General features: G+C 44.2%; 1 protein-coding gene across 2 annotated transcripts in view; it reads right to left on the bottom strand.

Annotated features, from left to right (window-relative positions):
* LOC8027005 (TRIO and F-actin-binding protein) overlaps positions 1-19,182 on the bottom strand; it is a 41,616-nt gene that overhangs the window by 5,844 nt on the left and 16,590 nt on the right. The window contains exons 2-4 of one of the 2 annotated variants that reach the window (XM_040221154.1): positions 12,623-13,157; positions 11,990-12,592; positions 6,118-6,277 (exon numbers count right to left, since the gene is read on the bottom strand). In XM_040221154.1, the coding sequence (XP_040077088.1) occupies positions 6,118-6,277; positions 11,990-12,592; positions 12,623-13,157 (1,298 nt within the window). Of the gene's footprint in view, positions 1-6,117; positions 6,278-11,989; positions 13,158-19,182 lie in introns of both variants that reach the window. The other variant, XM_040221149.1, reaches the window with a different exon arrangement.

Below are 19,182 nucleotides of genomic sequence, written 5' to 3'. Positions count from 1 at the left end.
GGCAATACCACACCGTTCGAATTGGCATTCCCCGTCTCTCCTCAACACTACGGTCCAACTGACTTCTCACCGCCTCAAACAGTGTACAGGACAAGGAGCATGAATGCAGACCGGACAGTCGAGACGCACGGTAGCCAAAACATCAGTAGCGACTAGCACCCGCTCTCCTTCTCAGCCCTCACAGCAATGGTCGCGCCTCGTCTCGCCAGTCTGGCGCAAGACTGTCTTTCTGCAGGTCTAGTCAGTTCGATCACGCGACAAGAGCGGCGACGATAGTCTACTTAACCTTACAATGGACCGGAACAGACAGAACGAGAGCCATCGAAACCAATCCAGTGCCTTCTGAGTATCGCGTGATCCTGGGGCGCAGCAACGCGCCGTGCATGTAGTCCCGCTCACGGTGCTGGATTGCCTGGCGTGACTCGTAGCGTCCGCAGTGGTCCCTCGTAAGGTGAAACAAAGTATGCAGAGACTAAAGTCAAAGGAAATGAGCGGGAATCCGCTAGCTTGCTTGTAACCCTAACCCACCTGAATGCATAACATATAACACAGAAAACAAGCATCAGAACAAAGACCAAGTAAAAGGCGGACTTACACTACAAATGCAGTATAAAACAAAAACAAGCGAAGAGAGAAGTGAATCTCGTTTTGTTTTAATGCCGAAGCAAACCCACATTTCGCACTTCAAAGGAGCGTGCCCGAATAAACGTGGCAGGCAGCAGGGTTGGCCGCCTGCTAAACAATGCTCCTCAAACTATAAGAAAAAAATAACTGATCATCTTTCGGCGGCGCGCGAGTCAACAAGTTATCAGAGCTCTGCGAGTTATGAGACTCCCCTGCTCACAGATCTCAGTCTGTGCGCCAGAGCATGCATCCTCCATGCCGTCGCAAAAAAAAAAAGGCAGGACGATGAGGAGTCGTGCATGGCGGTTTCTTTCTTTACCACTCCCTTCGTTTCTTTTGCTTGGTTTCTTGTTTTGCTCCCGTGTAACGCCAGTGAAGCCCGTCGACTGCGCGTACAACTGCGCGTCCGTAAAAGGCGCCACCGCCGCCCCCTCCCCCCTCTGCACTTTGCTTTGAAGCTTGTTTTTTGTATTGCATTTTTCAGGGTGTCTACCAAATTGTTTTATTTAATTTCCCTGACTTTTCCAGGTTTTCCCTGACTATTTTAATTGAATTCCCTGACCCACAACTACCGACACCAAAACACAATATATGATAGATAGACACTATTCACAACGTAAAATATTTTCTTTAAGTTAGATAAAGCAAACTTTAGAAGATGTTTAGAATACAGCATTGACCCGCGTTTACTGTTTCAGGGAGTTTGGTCTCAGCACCTGATCAGTACATCAATTTGTTCTCCGAGTTACTTTGTTCAGTGACTCATCAAAAGCAACCACCAGATATGGCACGTTAGAGAGGCTTGCTAGTAACTTGTCTTGAAAGTAGGGGCGATACCACGACATATTGTATATCCCACTTTGTCTTTTCCAAGCTGAATTTTTCTGGCGGTCTCACACATGGAGAACATCAACGGAAACAGCGAGGCAGACGCTGCCGCTGAACGGAAAGACCCATGAGTTGTTATAGTGTTCAAGCACCATATGATCCCCAGCCTTTGTGACTTCCTTCTTCAATAAAAAGCCACCACCCACGTCTTCACAGAGGGGCTAAGAGCTTCCGTGGCGATGGTTAGACGGATTGCTGGAGCCCTACAAGCACTATTGTTACCACCGGACAAAAACACCCGTTGCTGTCGCGGAAGGCAAGTCCGCATTTGTCGCAGTTTTGAAAAATACGACTGGGCTCTGGGAAACGCTTTGCAGATAATTCATAGCAGTTTGATGTTTCTTACCCTCAAGATGAGTAGCAATCGCCCTATTCCCCATGTTGCTCAGGGAGAACTTCTTGCAGCACATTGCGCAGTGAGCACTATTTGGATCATTTGAAATGGGCCGAATCCAACTTGCATTCGTGCATATGTCCGGGTTTGTCCAGTTGAGATTGAAGGAGCACTTTCTCGACAGCAACATAGTCACTTTCACATACCTCCAATTTCGGAAAATAACACAATAGGAAGTGCAACCCACAGCCACAAACGCACGTAGCAGAGCTACGTGCGTTTGTGGCTGTGGGTGTTCAGGTTGCATTTACAGGGAAGTGCGAAAGCACCATATCTGACAAACGAAAGGATCGCTAGGCGCGCACCTCTCAGAGGGTAGATGAATGAACGACGGCTGTTCTTTTTCGAGTGAGTGGTGACTCGCGCCACCTAGTATCGGCTAAAGCAACTGTCTCTCCTCGTACTAGAACAACACCACCTGACTAGAGTCACGAACTAAACAAAATTGCCGCTGCTACTCTGCTTCACTAGTAACTGTGAGTAACTCTTTAGCCACCATACTTTAGCATTGCTACCCTAAAGTGTAGCTTATTTAGTGGCTTTAGGGTGTACTAAAACAACGACGAGTCGCCAGTTTCGCACATGCTCTCGTGTGAAGCATAGCGCGTGGAAAATTGGGCGGGTCGCATCGCGCCTAGGGGGTCGCGACGCCGCACTTGACTGCGCTCGTGGCTATGCCTGCCCGTGCCTGCCGCTTCTAGCGTAAGCGGGCGAGCATGGGATAAATTCCCTGACTCGGCAATCTTTTTGGAAATTTCCCTGACAATTCCCCAACTTTTCCAGGTGTCTTATTCCCTGACAATTCCCGGTTTTCCCGGTCGGTAGACACCCTGTTTTTTGAGTAGAAGTCTGTTAGGGCTCTACGCGGGCTAGCAGTTTCCCGCTCAGTTTATTTCTGAGCAACTGACTCGCTGACTGGCTCATCAATTAGCAAACCATAAACCCTAGAAAAAAAAAATTAAAAAGAGAATTGGACTTAACTATTCCCATTCCATTCCGGGCAAAAGACAGCTAATTCCATTCCCATTCCCCTCAAGGTTGCCGCCACTCCATTCCTATCCCATTCCGGGGTCACGAAAATGCGGAATGATACCGGAATCATTCCAACACCGGAGTGGCAACTCCACAACACTGGTCTGATCTCACCAGCCAGTCTGGCCACACCACTGCTGCCAACGCACATCATGGGAACTCAGTCTTCACACACGTACAACAACCTCGCTGCTGCTTTGCGCAAGCAGAGCATGAAACAACATCAGCCTGTTAGTGAACTGGCGCCTGCCTCCTGGGGACTAGAGCTATGGTGGCATCATGCATGCGCCAAACGCTTGGTCTATTCCAGCTGTGTGGCAGCACCATCTTGTTGTCGTCTTAGTAAAGGTGGGCTAAATCAGGCCTCATGCAGGTGAGAGCAGTCCCATAATTCAAGCCCACAGAGCGCAGCCTAACCTGCATTTGGGAACTTGTACCAACCTCGCACTCCAAAGCTTTAAAAAAAAGAAAAAAGAAATGCTAGGAAGAATGGGTGGATTGAGCCTTTTATTAATCTGCAGAGGTATTCTTCAGCCACAAATGGGAATGCAACCCCTTATATCTTTCACAATTGTGGCTTCAACTACACCCTTGCTTTGTGAACAGACAAAGGCCCTGACAAACGCTGCAAATACACCAAAATGACAATGATGAAAAACCTGCAATCAACGAACAAATGAAACTTGCTTGAGAATTCAACATTTCCGCTGAAGAAGTGTGAAGTGGCCATTGTCGAGTGAAAGTTGCAAAATAACTTAAAGGGATACTACAACGAAATTTCGGTGCTCATTTTTTTGGTCTATATGTGTTCAAAAGAGCAGTATCACATGGAACATACCAATATCTTGTTAAAAAAGTCTCAAAAAGGAATTTCAGAACGAATTAAACGATTAGCAAAGAGCACCTGGTGGATGTCGCTAACGCCTCGTTTGTAATGCTCGTCTAGGAACCTTGACAGCTAGTGACGGAGGTTGTCTCGTCTTCGGCCACGACGAGAGAAGGGGGGAAGGAGGAATTCCCCTCTTCCCGAGAATCCTTTTTGTGTGTCGCAGAAGTCGCTATTGTCCCCCTAGAAGATTATAGAAGATTAACCCGTCACTCAAAATTCGTACAAAAGCAGCCGCTTCGGTGGCTGAACGACTACGCCAACCTCTCTACGTCAGCCTCGCCGTAGCTTTGCTCGTCTTGAGACGACCTACGTCACGATTGCGTTGGATGTCACGTGCTCTAAGCTGGGCCTTCTCCGAGCGCTTGCCAGAGTGGGCCGTTTATAACGAAAAATAGAGCCACCAGGATCAAAATACAAACGTGCGATTGTCATTTACGGATATTGTGGATCATATTCAACCTATTTTTGAACACGACGGGAATATTTTAAATTTCGTTGAAGTATCCCTTTAATATTAAGAACGAAATAACATTTTTGGACTGCTCGACAATTCTGATTTTGGCACAATCCCCGTCGAGTCCCAAGCGTTAGTCAGTGACCGTGTTCCTAAATTTGTTTCTGGTGGATAATAACACACCAGTAGCAATAGACATTGGCTTGCATCTATTAGTGAGGGCAGCCAGAGCACAGCTCTACTCCTTATCAGCATAATAGGCAAAAGGCGAAAGCTGCGGTCCTGGCAAGTCGGCCGGAGCAAGACAGATAACACTATGTGCAGCCAAAGTGCACACCTCTTCAGTAAAGCCACCACGTGCTTCGCTCCATCTTTCCGAGTGGCTCACAAGAGACATAGCTTCTGGACTTTGCCAATTTACGTTGGTACAGAGTGAAGCAAGATGCAGCTTCAACATAGTCATGTCTCGTTAACATAGATGTCTCCGATCCCCAGGAAATCATCCACAATGTGAGTGATGTACAATAACGCAGTCTCACCTCCCAAGTGGCGAGGGATGTGAAAGTCAAATTTGTACGTGCCAACCAAACGAAGGGCATCTGCCATGCCCCAGCCGAGGAATGAGGATTCATTTTGACCGCCTGGGGAGCTCTTGATGTGCACCTGAAATCTCGGTTGCACGGTGCTTTCTCCGCAATGAGCCTGTTAGATTGCGCGCACGTTGGCTGGGGTTCGAACCCGCCACCTGAGAATCCGTCGCCCGATTCCTTACCTTCGACCCACCGAGGCGGCCTAAATCGAGGAAGGTGTCCAGCCTTTTTCTTTTGTGCACAAGGTGTACACATGGCATACCAATGTTCGTCAGGTTTGATAAATGCCGCCGTGACATACAAGAGAGAGGAGGGCAAGTAGCCTATTTGGCTGAAAGCTTCCAAAAAACTAACCATTGTCTGCTGCCTACGTCTTCTTTCTCTCAAAAAGGGCAACCAAGAACAGACAATACTGACACTGGATGTACCTGCCCTGTTACCCCAAACCAATTTTTTTTTGTAGTTCTAGGTTACTTTTAGAATGCTCGTAAATTAATTAGACACAAATGCATGTATTTACCAAGTTTGTTCCCAAACAGGCTGTCCGTAACCCTGACTGAGTTTCTATATTATTGAGGAAGTACTACATGGGGACAGCTCAATCACCAAAAATTATGCCTATACAATGGGGTGTCCATATTAACGAGACCGAAATTATCAAATTACTTCATAAGAATTGTGTGTTTCACCCACATTGTGCGAAGAAATGAAAGATAGCTGTAGCATGGTCGCGCAATGCGGGTGGAATCGTGCCGTCACATACCTTAGGACGAATGTGAGACATGGTTAATTCTCATGGCCATCGTGGTTGGTGTCGCGCACGCCATGGATGACTGTCGCCAATAATCCATGAAGTAGGTGGGAAAACGCGATGGAAGTTTAGAAAACTATGCGACATTACGCCCAGCAAGTAGACACTGCCAAAGTGGGATTTCGCACATGTTCAAAGTGATGCTTTGAAACAAGCTTTCAAGCAGAAGACACAGAAGACTCCCTTCATAGCGCCGTTACTGGCGGGATGCCGGAATGGCCGACGAGAAAACCCACTTCCCTGGCCTCATGCCTAAAGCGGAGAGAAGGGGTTTTTTTCATTGCGGTGACGACTGGAGACAAGGTCAAAATCTCTGCAAAATGTCACCCATAAAACTATCGCTTCAAAAAAAAAAAAGAAAATAGGCTGCCTTTACTTATCTTATTTCACACTGTTGTGATGCAGTCTCACGAAATTCGTTAATAGCAGACTGACCTGGTGGGAGGGCTGTCGAGGCAGCTCTGCTCCAACGCTCTGGCCAGCATGGCGCTCTCGTCCTCCGGGGTGATGGGCGCGGGACCGCACAGCGGCTGCCCCCGATGCTGTCGCTCCTCCCACACGTTCACATCCAGAGGCTCCAGGCTGTGTGCCACCACTGCATGTGGAAAGCACCGCACCAGGTTGTCTCTCGGATAATTCTAGGGAACGCCAACCTCCTTGGCCCGCACAGACAACATCCAAAGCAAAAAAGAAAACCGTGTACCTCTGCACCGGTGTTAATCCGCTAGTCAACAATGAACCACACAAATTGGACGAAAGTTCTTGAACTTGAGACACACTCGTACTAAATGAGCGCCAAGTGCCTTCCTTCTATAGTCACTGACAAGATGAGAAAGGCAGTTAAGTATTTCAGTTGTCCCACCACCAGCACAAGCTTGCTTACTTCCTTCGACAACGTTCCGGTGTCTCGTGACCCTCGACCGTTCAGGTGCCGCCAGAGCACGACAGGGGGCAAAAGCCTGTGCTGCAGGTCAGGCGTCCAAAAGAGACGCCTTGCCGTTTTTGCCCTGTCCGTGACTAGTAAAGATGCTGCAAACTTTTTGAGAATCTGAGGTTTGAAGATCAGCCCAGAGGGTTCAAAACAGTCGCAAAGTCTTAAAACGTCAGACTTATTACATAAAAAGATACAACAATTTTTGAACCTTTGCATTTTTGGCACTGAAAATTGGATTGTTTATAAACTTTGGATTTTTTGCGCTATAAAATTTGACATTTTCGAACTTATTACATTAAGAAATTCTACAATTTTCGAACTTTTCAGCCTGCTGAGTTGAAAAAGTCTACGAACTTTGAACTACTGAACAGAAGTTCGACAAAGTTCGAGCCCAGTTCACCTCTATAGGTTCGAAGCAACAAATATAAATAACGCAAGATGTCAATGTGTGAAGTGGAGTTGAAATTGCACTCCGAGTCTTACCGTTACCTGATCGTGACACAAACGAGCTTGTAAAGTGCTAAATGATTGCTTTGGGGTGACCTTGGCCTTTTTCTTTCGGCTTCAGCACAGAGCCTCTCCCGTGCACAACTTTGTAGGTTGTCCCGAGGTAACCTGTAGGCCAACAGATCCCTGATCTGCAGGCTTGAAATGCAACCGAGGCGCTTCACATTGGCGTCGCAGAGAGCGACACCAATGTGCTACAGCAAACGCTGAATCAGCGCTTACTTCATTATCATTAGTAATCGACTGTATTTTAGAGTGCCAATATCTCCATTCGTCAAAGAAAAGAAGTTCCAGGCAGTGGCAATCTGGTTATCCCGATAACTACATGTCGAGACCTGATCACCTGTATTCGGCCGGGTGGTCTCCTGATTTAGTCTGGTGGCATTCTCCTCAACCTTGATTTGTGTTGGGTGCTGTGCCTGTGTTCAGTGTTTTCTTCATCCTACGGGTCATACCGCCAAAAATAAACGCCCAGAGAAACTAAAAATTTTCAGTAAGCCTAGACGCCCTTATGTGAATGCATGGTCCTGCATATTTAGTTGTCTTTTGCCAGCATTGCATTTAAGCAATGTTTGATTGGATTGCTACTACATGCAAATAAGTAGGAAGTTTGTTCACCTGACCTCCTCAAGGCTTTCAGATAAACCGTTCACCAAGCTCAACATGTTTAATAAGTTGTGACAAATAAGGAAGGAGTATTAATGAACAAAACATGAGGTCACAAGTGAGCTGGTGTAAGTTCATAATAGTCTGGGCAACATTTTCGGTAAACCTTGTGGCACATTTCGTGATCTTTTTTAGATGAATTCATGACAACTTAGTTGGAAACTGTGGAATTTGATCTCCATCCATGAAGTTCAGACTTGGAACTTAAAATCAAAACTTTCGAACTTTTCCAACTTGTACCAAGAAAAAATTATAAATATTCAAATATTTCGAACTTGAATCTTTAATAAACTCAAAATGTTCGAATATTTCTAACTATCTGTCAAAATATTCTATATCTTCAAACTCTAACTTTCAGAAACCTTAACATTTCCGAATTATTCTAATTAGAACCTCAGCTAGGCTCTAGAGTTGCAAACTTTTCAAATTCGAGTCTTAGCGAGGTTTGAAATTTTCTAACCTTTCGAACCCAAACTTTAGGAGGTTCGCGGCATCCCTAGAGACTAAAGTCATCTACGCTTTCCACTTTTAAACTATAGTCGGTGACAATTCAAGAACAAAGTGCAAGCTCCTCCCACCCCTTTCCACTTCAGCGGAGTGAATAGTGGAAAGGAGGTTGCCTCCTCTCCCGCATTTGCTCTACTAAAGTGGAAGGAGATGGGAGGAGCTTCCACTTCGTTCTTGACCTGTCACCGAATATACACTCCCCCTTCCTTGCACCAACAACTTACACTCAATGCCACCACATAAACTAAACCAAACATGCAGCCCTGGTATGCTATAGTAAACGAGTTATGGAATCTTCGTATAATTTAGAGCAAGCAAAGACTGTGCCCGAAATTATTTAATTAAATGACAATAAAAAAAAACAAAAAAAAAAAGAAACTGGAAATCTTGCTTGTACTTTATGGTGAAACGAATCAGCTGGTGGAAAACATGCAAGAATAACAGTGTGGCATGAACTGAAAACTTTGGCCCTTTGTATTGCCGCTCGTAACTCTTCTCAGACTTCGATCACTTGGAATCCTTGCAGTGAATTCAGTCTACGGAGGTGGCAGGCCCTGCTTTTCAGGACATGATGGACTGTGATCCCTTAGAGCCCCACCCCAGAGTCGTCAGAATACAAGGGGTGACAGATAAGTTTCGCCTCCTAGGCTGAAATGTTTTTATTCAGTGGTGGAATTTGAAAGATGTTACATTCAAATAAAAGCTTGTAATCTCCTCTTTCCCAGGAGCACGCAACTTTTCAACCTAGTCCCCAATGGTGGCAATGTACTTCCACCACCGGTCTACTACTCTCCGCATGCCGTCATAGATGATTGAGGGTGGTTGTTGTTGATACCAATGGCGCACTGCACTGGTAACCTCGTCATTGGACGCAAACAGTGTATCCTTCAGATGTTCCTTTCTCTTGGAAAACAGCCAAAAGTATGATGGCGCAAGGTCCGGGCTCTAAGGTGAATGAGGAAAAACAACATAGCACCGCAGCTCCTCCAGCGCAGCCTTGGTGTCGTCAACAGCTGTCCTCAATCAACTACGACGGCATGCAGAGAATAGTGCACTGGTAGCGGAAGTGCATCGTTGCCGGTGGAGACTATACTGAAAAGTTATGTGCTCCTGGAAAAGAGGAGCTTCTAAACTCTCATTCGAATGTGACATCTTTCAATTCCATCACTGAATAAAAAAGTTACAATTAAAGGGGCCCTGCAATGACTTTTTTACTAATTTTTAATTTGCACCGAACCTGAGCGCACTGAACGTAGTAACTTAGTGAAACTTTTCTTTTCTCGAAATTCCCTTTATTTTAAAAGTCATAGGCGAATTAAAATTACAAAAACAAGCAATAAATAACCTCCCTCGTGACGTCCTTGGTTGCTTGAGAGTGGCCGTGAACTAGAGGAGAAATAGTGAGCTCATCGAGCGCTCACGGCTGCCGCACTCCGTGTCGACGGTGCGAGAGGGCGCCAATAAAGCGTGTTCTGGATAGGCTGTAAGCAGCGGGCAGCCAGAGCGGCTCTCATTGCATTTGCTGCGCGATTAAATACTAATTCGGCATGACACTTCATTGGCCACAAACGACAGCAAACACAGGGTAAAGATCAGTTCAGAATGGGAGCTGCTTTGCACTGCCATACCGCGAAACGGCCAAACCGCAAGATAAAGCTTCTAGCCGAAGGCCTTCGGAATGCTCGGAGTCGTTCGGATCCTCCTGCCCATACGACCGCAGCGCCGTCGCGTACATCCAGGACCTTTCCATGTCGGCGCCTGATCCCACTACTCCTTTCTAGTATGCGCCGCCTTTTTCACCGCTGGGTGGCGGGTATCTCGACGGGTCATTTCTTGTTTCCGTACTTTATGAACTGCATTCGTTTCTTTTTTGATCTAAAATACTGAACAAAAACTACTTTTATAAATAATTGAAATGGTTCGCGCCACTTATGTTTTGTATTTCGACTAAAAAGAAGCTTTTAGCGGCTCTGACCAGTAGTAAGCCCAGGACCAAAGATGTCACATTTTGCGCGCTTTCGGTATTGCGGGTCGCCCTCGTCAGTGAAGGAGGTTTCCGCGTCGTCCGGTTAAAATATGACGCACTGATATTTAGTTACTCTCTCCGTGCCCGCTGGCTTGCCCGAACCCCAAGAGACGTGGAAACTGCAAAAAAGGTAGATGCTTAAATATGATTGCAGGGCCCCTTTAAGGAGGAAAAAGTTATTGTACAACATACAATCTTCGATGAACAGTTCTCCCCTAGACTTGGAGCGCTGTCGGACAGCATTTGGATGCTCCGCAGAAGAGCCATCAAATCCATCAAATGGTACTGTAGACACGACATTAAAGTACACGTGTTTAACTGTTTCTGTTTTTGCAACATGCTGAGCTTTAAAGCAACATTTTACTATATGTGCAACTGAACCTGTAAATAAAAGTAGGGATTAATTTTTTTATAAAAACTAATAATGTTTTTTTTTTTTTTTCATTGAAATATGACATTTTTTTTAACCATTTGTGACAATAAAAACAAATTTTATTCAGGGGTGTCGAGGCTTCCTTAACCCCTTAACAGTTTTGGACAAGCCTAGGTTGTCAACGTGGAGCCATCCCCAAACCGTTCAGGATGAGTATAGCTTGTCTGCTCAACCATTCTGGACAAACCAGGCTTGATCATAGCTCTGTTTGCAGCTGTGCCAACAAATAATAGCACAGATTTTTTTTTTTTTTTTTTAAATCTTGCTCAAATTCTGTTTGTGACTACAAATTTGATTTGAAGGCAACAAATACAAGTTCAAAGACAATTAAAAAATCCCTGAAAAGAAAAAAAAATTTTTAAACCAGTCTAATTGGGACACGCATGTCAAAAAATAAAATTTCTGCGAAAAAAAAATTCTCTTGAACAATATTGACGGCGAGAGATTTATTTTAAATTCTGCGCGCAAAGTCCATGACGTCACGGAACGGTCATTCACTCTCTCGACCTAAATGAGATGGTGATTCGCTCCTTCCACCTCAACGTGAAGGCGAAGTTGATCTACTTCTTCTCCACGTGCCCGAAATGCCGAAAAAGAAAAGAAGCGGAAAGGAGGTGACTACCGACTAAATTGCGTCTTGCATCGTCAATACTGTTCCAAAACGTTTTTGTTTGTTTTTTCGCAAAATTTATTTTTTGATGCCCCAACCAGGTTGTTTAAAATATTTCTTTTCAGAGGCCCTTCAAGCAGTTCAGGGTAAGAAATTCTTAAGAACTAAAAAAGGTTAAGGGTTTAGAGATTAAAAAAAACAAGCAGTGCTGGTAGACGATACAAGTAGAAGGAAAAGCTGCTTGAGAGCTCACAAATCACGAGTCTACTTTAGATGTATCAATTCTTAAAAAATAGAGGGTGGCTCTCAGAAAAGCATGATTTAGGCACAGCGAGGATCAAGTCATCAATGCAGCTGCAGTCCGCTGATGGGCAGCCAGCGAAACGGTAAGCTTGTACCTTTAACAGTGCCAACCCGTAAGCAGCGAAGCATAATTCATTTTGCCATCTAGTTTGTGTTAAAACAATAAGAGCAACTAGATCTTCATTCACCGCTAGCACCTTCAGTGAAACACCACAATTAAGCTGGGTCTAGAAATCGGCATCCTACCATCTCTCTGCCAACCCCCTTCAGTGAGCAGTCACCCAAAACCCTTAAAGGAAAGCATAACGCTGAACAGCTCACCAGTTTCGGGAGTCCAAAAAGTGGGCCTTCTGGGACCGGCTCTCCTTGGCCTTCGGTGCCCCAATGCAGCACCCCGCTGATGCACCACAGGACTGCTTCGAGAAGAGGACAGGCTCTCCGGAGAAACATCCCTCGGAAACCTGCTCTCAAAGGAAGCCCTTCTCTCTGGGGAGGTACTCCTCAATGGAAATGTTCTCGTTTCTGGGAATGACTTCCTGTCAGGAAATGTCCTCTTGTCTAGGAATGCCCTCCTCTCTGGGGAAGACCCTTTCTCTGAAGCTGCCTTGTCTTGTGAGGAAGCACTTTCTGGCTCTTGGCCAAGGCTGCTTCTGTCGGAGAGCTTAGAGCCAGAACTTCCAGTGGACATTCTGGGGGGGTCTACCTCCAAACCTGGAGGTCTCACTGAGGAAGGTTTCTGGGGAGAGGAACTCCTTAATGAGTTGCTTCCTGGAAGACTTCTCGGAGAAACTAGGCTTGTACGAGTTCTTTCGATCGAATGGCCCCTCGATGAATTTCTGGTGGGCGAGTTTCTCCCCAGGGAGCCTCTCCTTGGAGAATTCCTAGGGGAGCATCTTCGGAACGAACTTCTTCTGGGCGAGCTTTTTCCATGGGAGTTCCCGCTCGGCGAGTTTTCTCTTGGAAAATTGTTCTTTGGAGAGTTTGTCCTTCTAAAGTTTCTTCCTGTGGAGTTTCTTCTTGGAGAGTGCCTCCCTGGTGACCTCCTTCTTGGAAGGTTCCCCTTTGCCAAGTCTCTTTTTGGGGAATATCTCCCTGGTGAGTTCCTCCTTGGAGAGTTCCTCCTTGGAGAGTTCCTCCTTGGAGAGTTCCTCCTTGGAGAGTTCCTCCTTGGTGAGTTCCTCCTTGGTGAGTTCCTCCTTGGTGAGTTCCTCCTTAGTGAGGTTTCTGTTGACGAGGTCTTTATTGGTGAACTCTTCCTTGGAGACTTGTTCCTGTGAGGCTTTTTCTGGGGCAAGTTCCTTCTGGGCGAGTTTCTCCTGGGCGAATTCCTTCTAGGCAAATTTCTTCTGGGGGAGTTTCTTCTGGGGGAATCCCTCTGGGGAGAGTTAGACCTGGGGGAAGCTTTTGGAGAATCAGCAGTCTTCCCTTTTTCAGAGTGTGCTGGGGCATCCAAAGGCTCAGATGCTCCAATGCTACTTTCTGTTTTTCTCTGAAAAAAAAAAAAAAAAGAAAAACACCATTAAAGGGGCGGTGCAATGATTTTAACACTGAACGAATGTGCAGCTTGTATTTTTTATATTGTTTACTTTGGCATAAGTAAGAGAAAAAGTGCTACCATACCCCAAAATACCTCTATTTCGCTGCGTAATCGTAAAATAAAAAACACTTTTTTTCCCAACCTGCGGCCACATGGTGGCCGCAAATGGAACCTGTGGTGCGACGTCATCCGGAGTGGTCTTTGTAAGTGATAGTGTTAGGCAATTGTAAGCTTGATTTAAGGTTAAGTTTAAAAAATCTTGTTGTTTAGGCATGCAGAAACGCTTCAAAAGCATAATATTGCCGCTAGAAGGGTATGAATTATTTGTGGCGCCATCTACCGCAAGTCAACAAAACCTGCCGTCATTAAAAGTTCATTAAAAGGAATGAACAGCATTAACATCCAAACATTTGATGATTTGCAAGAATTAAAATAAGACAGAAACGAATTGTAGAAACCGTGGTCGATGTCGCCCTAACAACATCTACCATGCGACACAAGGAAGTGAGAGAGAGAGAGAAGATAGAGCAGTTGCTTGCCTGTTCTTACCCACCCCGTACATTGCCTTCAACATCTGCTACACAAGCCGCCCCAATTTCAAGGCTTCGCTAGACATTGTCTTGGTTGTGGTATCGAGACAAAATAATGTACAACAAACGTCCATCTTGCGAGGCCAGTCCAAAGGCACAGCACGAATAGAAAAAGCTGGCGCATGTACTGCAGGTGGTTTGGGAAGTGGACTAGCAAACTACGGGAGGATACGAAATATGTACAGCTCATTCCCAAAATTTGTTATGGTGTTGGTAGAGGCTGTTGCATGTTTTGCAAACTATCTATTCAGTTAACTGGATGCTTCCAGCCATTGAGACAAAAGATAGAAGTGAAAGTATCAAAACATGCCCACAATGCATTTTATTAAAATAGAACAAGAAAAGCTCCTGGTGATGGTAGTCTAGGATAACCTCACCTCAAAGTTGGAAAAACCTCAGACTTCTATGAAATACAGTTCCCAAGGTTGTGCGCTTATGACTGGCCATAAACCTGAACAATTCACTACACAATTTGCAACGAAACATACTTAAAGGGACACTGACACCCCTCAAAATTTTTTTTTTATTTTTTGCCAGGCGCTTCACTATGGTGTCGGAGGACTACCCAATTAATATTTTGCAACAGAGTAGCGTATTTTTTTAATAAAGCCAAAAGACGCAACTGCTCGAAACCGAAACCGAAACCCGACGGAGGTCGGTGAAGTGGAGAGAAGAGAGTGAGTGGCGGAAGTCACGTGGCTACACCCGACCGTGCGTTTTTTGTCTTTTTTTTTTTCTCCTCTCCGTAGCAGACGACACGACATGCGGGAACTGCTCGCCGTGCGATACTTTTGCAGTTATGTTTGTTCCGCTCGTTTTCCTGTACTCCAAGATGAGTTGTTTTGTACATTGAGAAGTTGGAGATGAGTAGTGAGTGCCCGTTGTGAATTTCCATGATCGGCTCCGAAAAGAATACACCCAAGATGTTGCGTGAAGAGCTGGTTCACATGTCCTGCATCCGAAAAAAAGTGGCATTGTGCGACAGAGTTTCCGAAAGATCAACGGGATCGGGACCAATGGCTGGCTGCAATTCCTGTAGAACATATACGGGCACCTCGGAAGGCGGACGCTACCTGATTTATATGCTCCTTGCATTTTGTGGAAAGTGATCACATTGAGTTCGCAGGTGTCAAAACGGAAATCCCATACCATTTAATTCAGCGAAGTATCGTCCACAACATTTGTTTGTTATTTTTTTTTTGTTTGTTTCTTCAGGGATGATTGTAAAAAAAAAATGAAAAGATATGTAAACATCGGAAAATGTTTGAAAAAAAAAAAAAGAACATCACGGGGATCGAACCCGGACCTACCGCATGTGAACCGGACGTCTTTCCCACTGAGCTACAGGGGCATCTCTTTTGTGGTGGATCTCTTTTCTTAGTAATAATTCAGCCGGTAAACTAAGTTGGAAAGTTTGCTGTCGATTTTTCTCTAGCAAAAGCACTCCCGGGTCGAAGTCGGGAAGCACCACGCTGTGGGGACATTCGCACCTAGTAAAGAAATAGTACGCGTGCATATTCAACTCGAAGTAGACACGTCGTGCTTGACGTTTTCGCGAGCGGTGATCTTCAGCCACGAGAAGGGAGCGACGGCTCGGCGACGTCTTCGTGCAAATCGGCTTGGTGGTCGGGCGTGTCGTACGGGATGAATACCAATTCTTTTGATCAGTCCCAAATTTCTTTTTTAACGGTAGACAGAATTCGTCGCTACCGCGAACGAAAGTTCTGAAATAGAGGTCCGTCGTCCGCTGCCATCGCCGTCCCCGCGAGTCCCACGATACGCGAAACGACGAACGCACAGAATGCTTCCGGTTGTCTGTGGAACTTTTTTTTTCAATAAACGTATTTACAGCTTTTTAGAAGCCACAAAAAATGGCTTTCATATTTTTTTCTATTTTTAATATTGAGTGTGTGCCTTCAGTGACCCACGACTTTGATTAAATTTGGTGGTCGCATCGATACCTTAGAAAACGGCCCGTGACCACGGAAAAGAGAGTGAGCGAGACTCGAACCGGCCAGTTCTTGATCGGCGGTTTTCGGGCGGAAAGAAACCGAATTTCGAGCCGCAAATTCTGTTCTGGGTAGTTGAGCTCTCATATGTCACGTACAACTAAAAACCTCGGCGAGCATAAATACCCTGTCAGTGTCCCTTTAAGAGTGCAGCGTATTTTGAGTAGTAATTGGCTAGCCTCACAGCTGAAGAAACAACTATGGGCACTTGTGCTCCCAGCCAACAAAGAAAGAGCCTCTGGGAGGCCCCCGAGAAGGACTAGAAATTAATTTGGCATGGCACTTGCACACATTTCATTTTTGTGCCATTTCAGTGCTTGCAATCTGATCTATTTTATTCCACACTTTTATCTAGGTGCGAGAGAAAAATTGATTTACTGGAAAGGTGAAGAGGTTATCCCGCAGAGATTGGCAGGACGGCTACTTCACACTTGGGGGAGGGAAAGAGGGAAGGAAAAAATTATAAAAAAAAAGGTATGTACATACATATACTGTAAAACCCTTTATTTTCGCGGCCCCTATTTTCGCGAATCGGTCACAGATGACATAATCGCGACCACTAAATTTCGCGAATTCCAGATGCCTGCATTGAAAATCTTAAGGACCGAAATTTTCGCGCGGCCTTAAATTTCGCGAATTCTTCAATTCGTGAAATTTGCGAAAATTGAGGGCTCGCAAACATTAAGGGTTTTACAGTATACATACCTATATACATACATCTACACCACACTTATATATATCTACATACACACACCTATATGTATACATATATGAGTATTTTCCCCTTTCCCCTATATGCACATGTATATATATATACACATACACAAAAGGAAAAGGAAACTCCGTATGTTGTTGTCTGTTCATTTAAAAGTATGTCCAGGATTTAGAGTGTTCGGTCCAGTTTTGTTTTCTAAAGAAAGCAAATGAAGGAGGTCGTTAATTTGAAACCTCTCCGATGCTGAGTCCCATGGTCCGAGCAGGTGAGTCAGGAAAAGAGCTTCTTTGTTGGGAAGATGGAGAGAGTTTGCCAGTTCATTTCGTTGACTTGTCTATAGGCTACACTTACCGCCGAATTCAGAAACCTCACTCAAACTACACTCAAACTTAAGGGCCCCTCCACTTCCTCGAGGAAGGCGCGAGGGACGGCGCTGGCCAATCGCGAGGACGGATCCACCGTCGCGATTGGCCAGCGCCGGCCCTCGCGCCTTCCTCAAGGAAGTTGAGGGGCCTTTAAGTTTGAGTGTAGTTTGAGTGAGGTTTCTGAATTCGGCAGTTAAGACAGGACATGTTTGAGTGAGTCTGTGACGGCACAGTTCTTACAGAGAGGAGAGTCTAGCTGGCCGATGAGATTGAAATAAAAACCCGTTGAAGCCACATTGAGTCGTATTCGGTGGAGTGGAGTTTCAGTCCGGCGTTTAAGATTGCGGGGTGAACGGAAAACAAGGAAAGGGTCAATGCTGTGCAGGTGTCTGTAATAATAAAGTGGATTTGCCCAGAGGGAACTTATCATAGTCTTAACAACATAGTTTATTCTGGGCCTAGTATGTTTGTGTGGATGGGATCATCAGATTGCAGGCACCTTGGCACGAGTTTGAAAAAACCAACTGGGAATTCATAGGCCGAAACACTGAAATCGGTGCCACCGAGGCGACCATTATTAGACACGAAATAAAAATCTCAATCCCGAGTGTCAAATAAATATTGATTTAAATCATTGTACCAAAAAAAACAAGTGATTATCACTCTATAATTTTAAACACAGAGGACCAATTGATCAATTTGTACAACACTGAAAACAATGCAGACAGAAAAAATTACTGCCAATTTAAACCTTTAAAGCACTGTTTATTTACCATTTTTTTATTAATATAAATCCCACCATATAAAATAAGCATGATATTTTTAGCTGGTGGAAAAGCCTCAACTTTTTTGCCCCATTTGCTTACTATGGGAGCTTCTTGTTTTCTTCTCTTTTGCATTCTGATTTGCTTGTAATAGAACATTACAAAACTGAACAAAGAAGTGAGAGGTAGAAAGAAAGAAAGCTCCGATTTTCTCAAAAAAGCACTGCTTTTTGTTTGCATTCAGCCTGACATAAATCTTTCTTGGATGGTCTTGATGATCCTTTGATCTAAATACACCATAAGACAAATACCCATAGAGGGCTTAAATGATAGACAAGCAGTAAATAAAAAATATTTCAGAATTATTTTGCGGGGAGAGTTTGATTTAAATCATCATAGTAAAACTGGTGTGATTTAAACCATGATTAAAATCACCATTCAAATAATCTTCATTTTTATTCTCCTTCCTGATTCTCAGTCACATGGGGTCTTCCTTGCCTAGGACAAAACCTCTCGTCGCCCAGAGAAAAAATACCAAAGTGAAATATCTTCCAGCAGCAGACTCTTTGGCTTCAACCAAAACAAGTGAATTGACATCTTTGGACAATGTAAAATTAAAACTGTATATTTACTACACACAAAAAAGTTAAAAAAAAAAAAAAACAGCAGTGTTCTTATTCCCGCTACTTGAGATGAGAGGGAGCAATTGTAGCAATTGTTTTTCTAACACACGCACTGATGCAAATTACCATTAATTTTAAGAGTGGGATAGTGGTTTTGCATGATAGTGATTAAGAAGGGACACTACCAAGAAAAAAAATCTGCAAAATATTAGATTTTTAAAAATAACATATTTACATTTATCAGCACATGTTCGCACAGCGTAGTTATTTTTTTATAAGTTATTTTCGATCCACCGATGCTAAGGAAAAAGTAGAGGTTTGAGCACTCTGAACATATTTTTTTCCATTTCACTTCTTAACATAAATTTCACTTTAGGGAAACTATCGCTTGGTAACAGGACAAAAGGAAAAGCTCACTCATTGTTTTTCCTAACTGGAATCTAATGAGCAATGCAACTGTGGTATTGTTTCTTTTTACTTTATGGACGTCTATAAAAGATGTTAAGATTTTGTCGACAACATAAAAAGCGAAAAATGTATTTGATTTTTCAGTGCAGCATTACATAAGAATAAACAACTTTTTGGAAATATTGCTTTGACAGTTGCGCTCTTCAGCATTCTGCTGTGTATCTAGTGAAAAAAAATGTTGCGTATTACATTACTTTTCTAACAATAGTTTCTCTAAAAAATGTTAGTATGTTTGTAATAAAAACAACTATAATTTCTTCAACAATTCATGCACACAAATGAAATTTTGCATTGCGTTCTGCCTTGTAGCTGCCAGCATATACTATAAATTTCATAAACCACACTGCTGTGTAAAGCCTGATTCACATGGTGCAATTTTACTTGCGATTTCGCAACTGCGACATTGAGTGCCTGTCACGTTCAACCAAGACGGACACCGAAAT

This window comes from Ixodes scapularis, unplaced genomic scaffold (assembly GCF_016920785.2).
Source record: "Ixodes scapularis isolate PalLabHiFi unplaced genomic scaffold, ASM1692078v2 PGA_scaffold0__279_contigs__length_252992795, whole genome shotgun sequence".
NCBI lineage: Eukaryota > Metazoa > Arthropoda > Arachnida > Ixodida > Ixodidae > Ixodes > Ixodes scapularis.
Note: the sequence above shows the minus strand (reverse complement) of the source record. Positions and strands in the feature narration are given on the sequence as shown.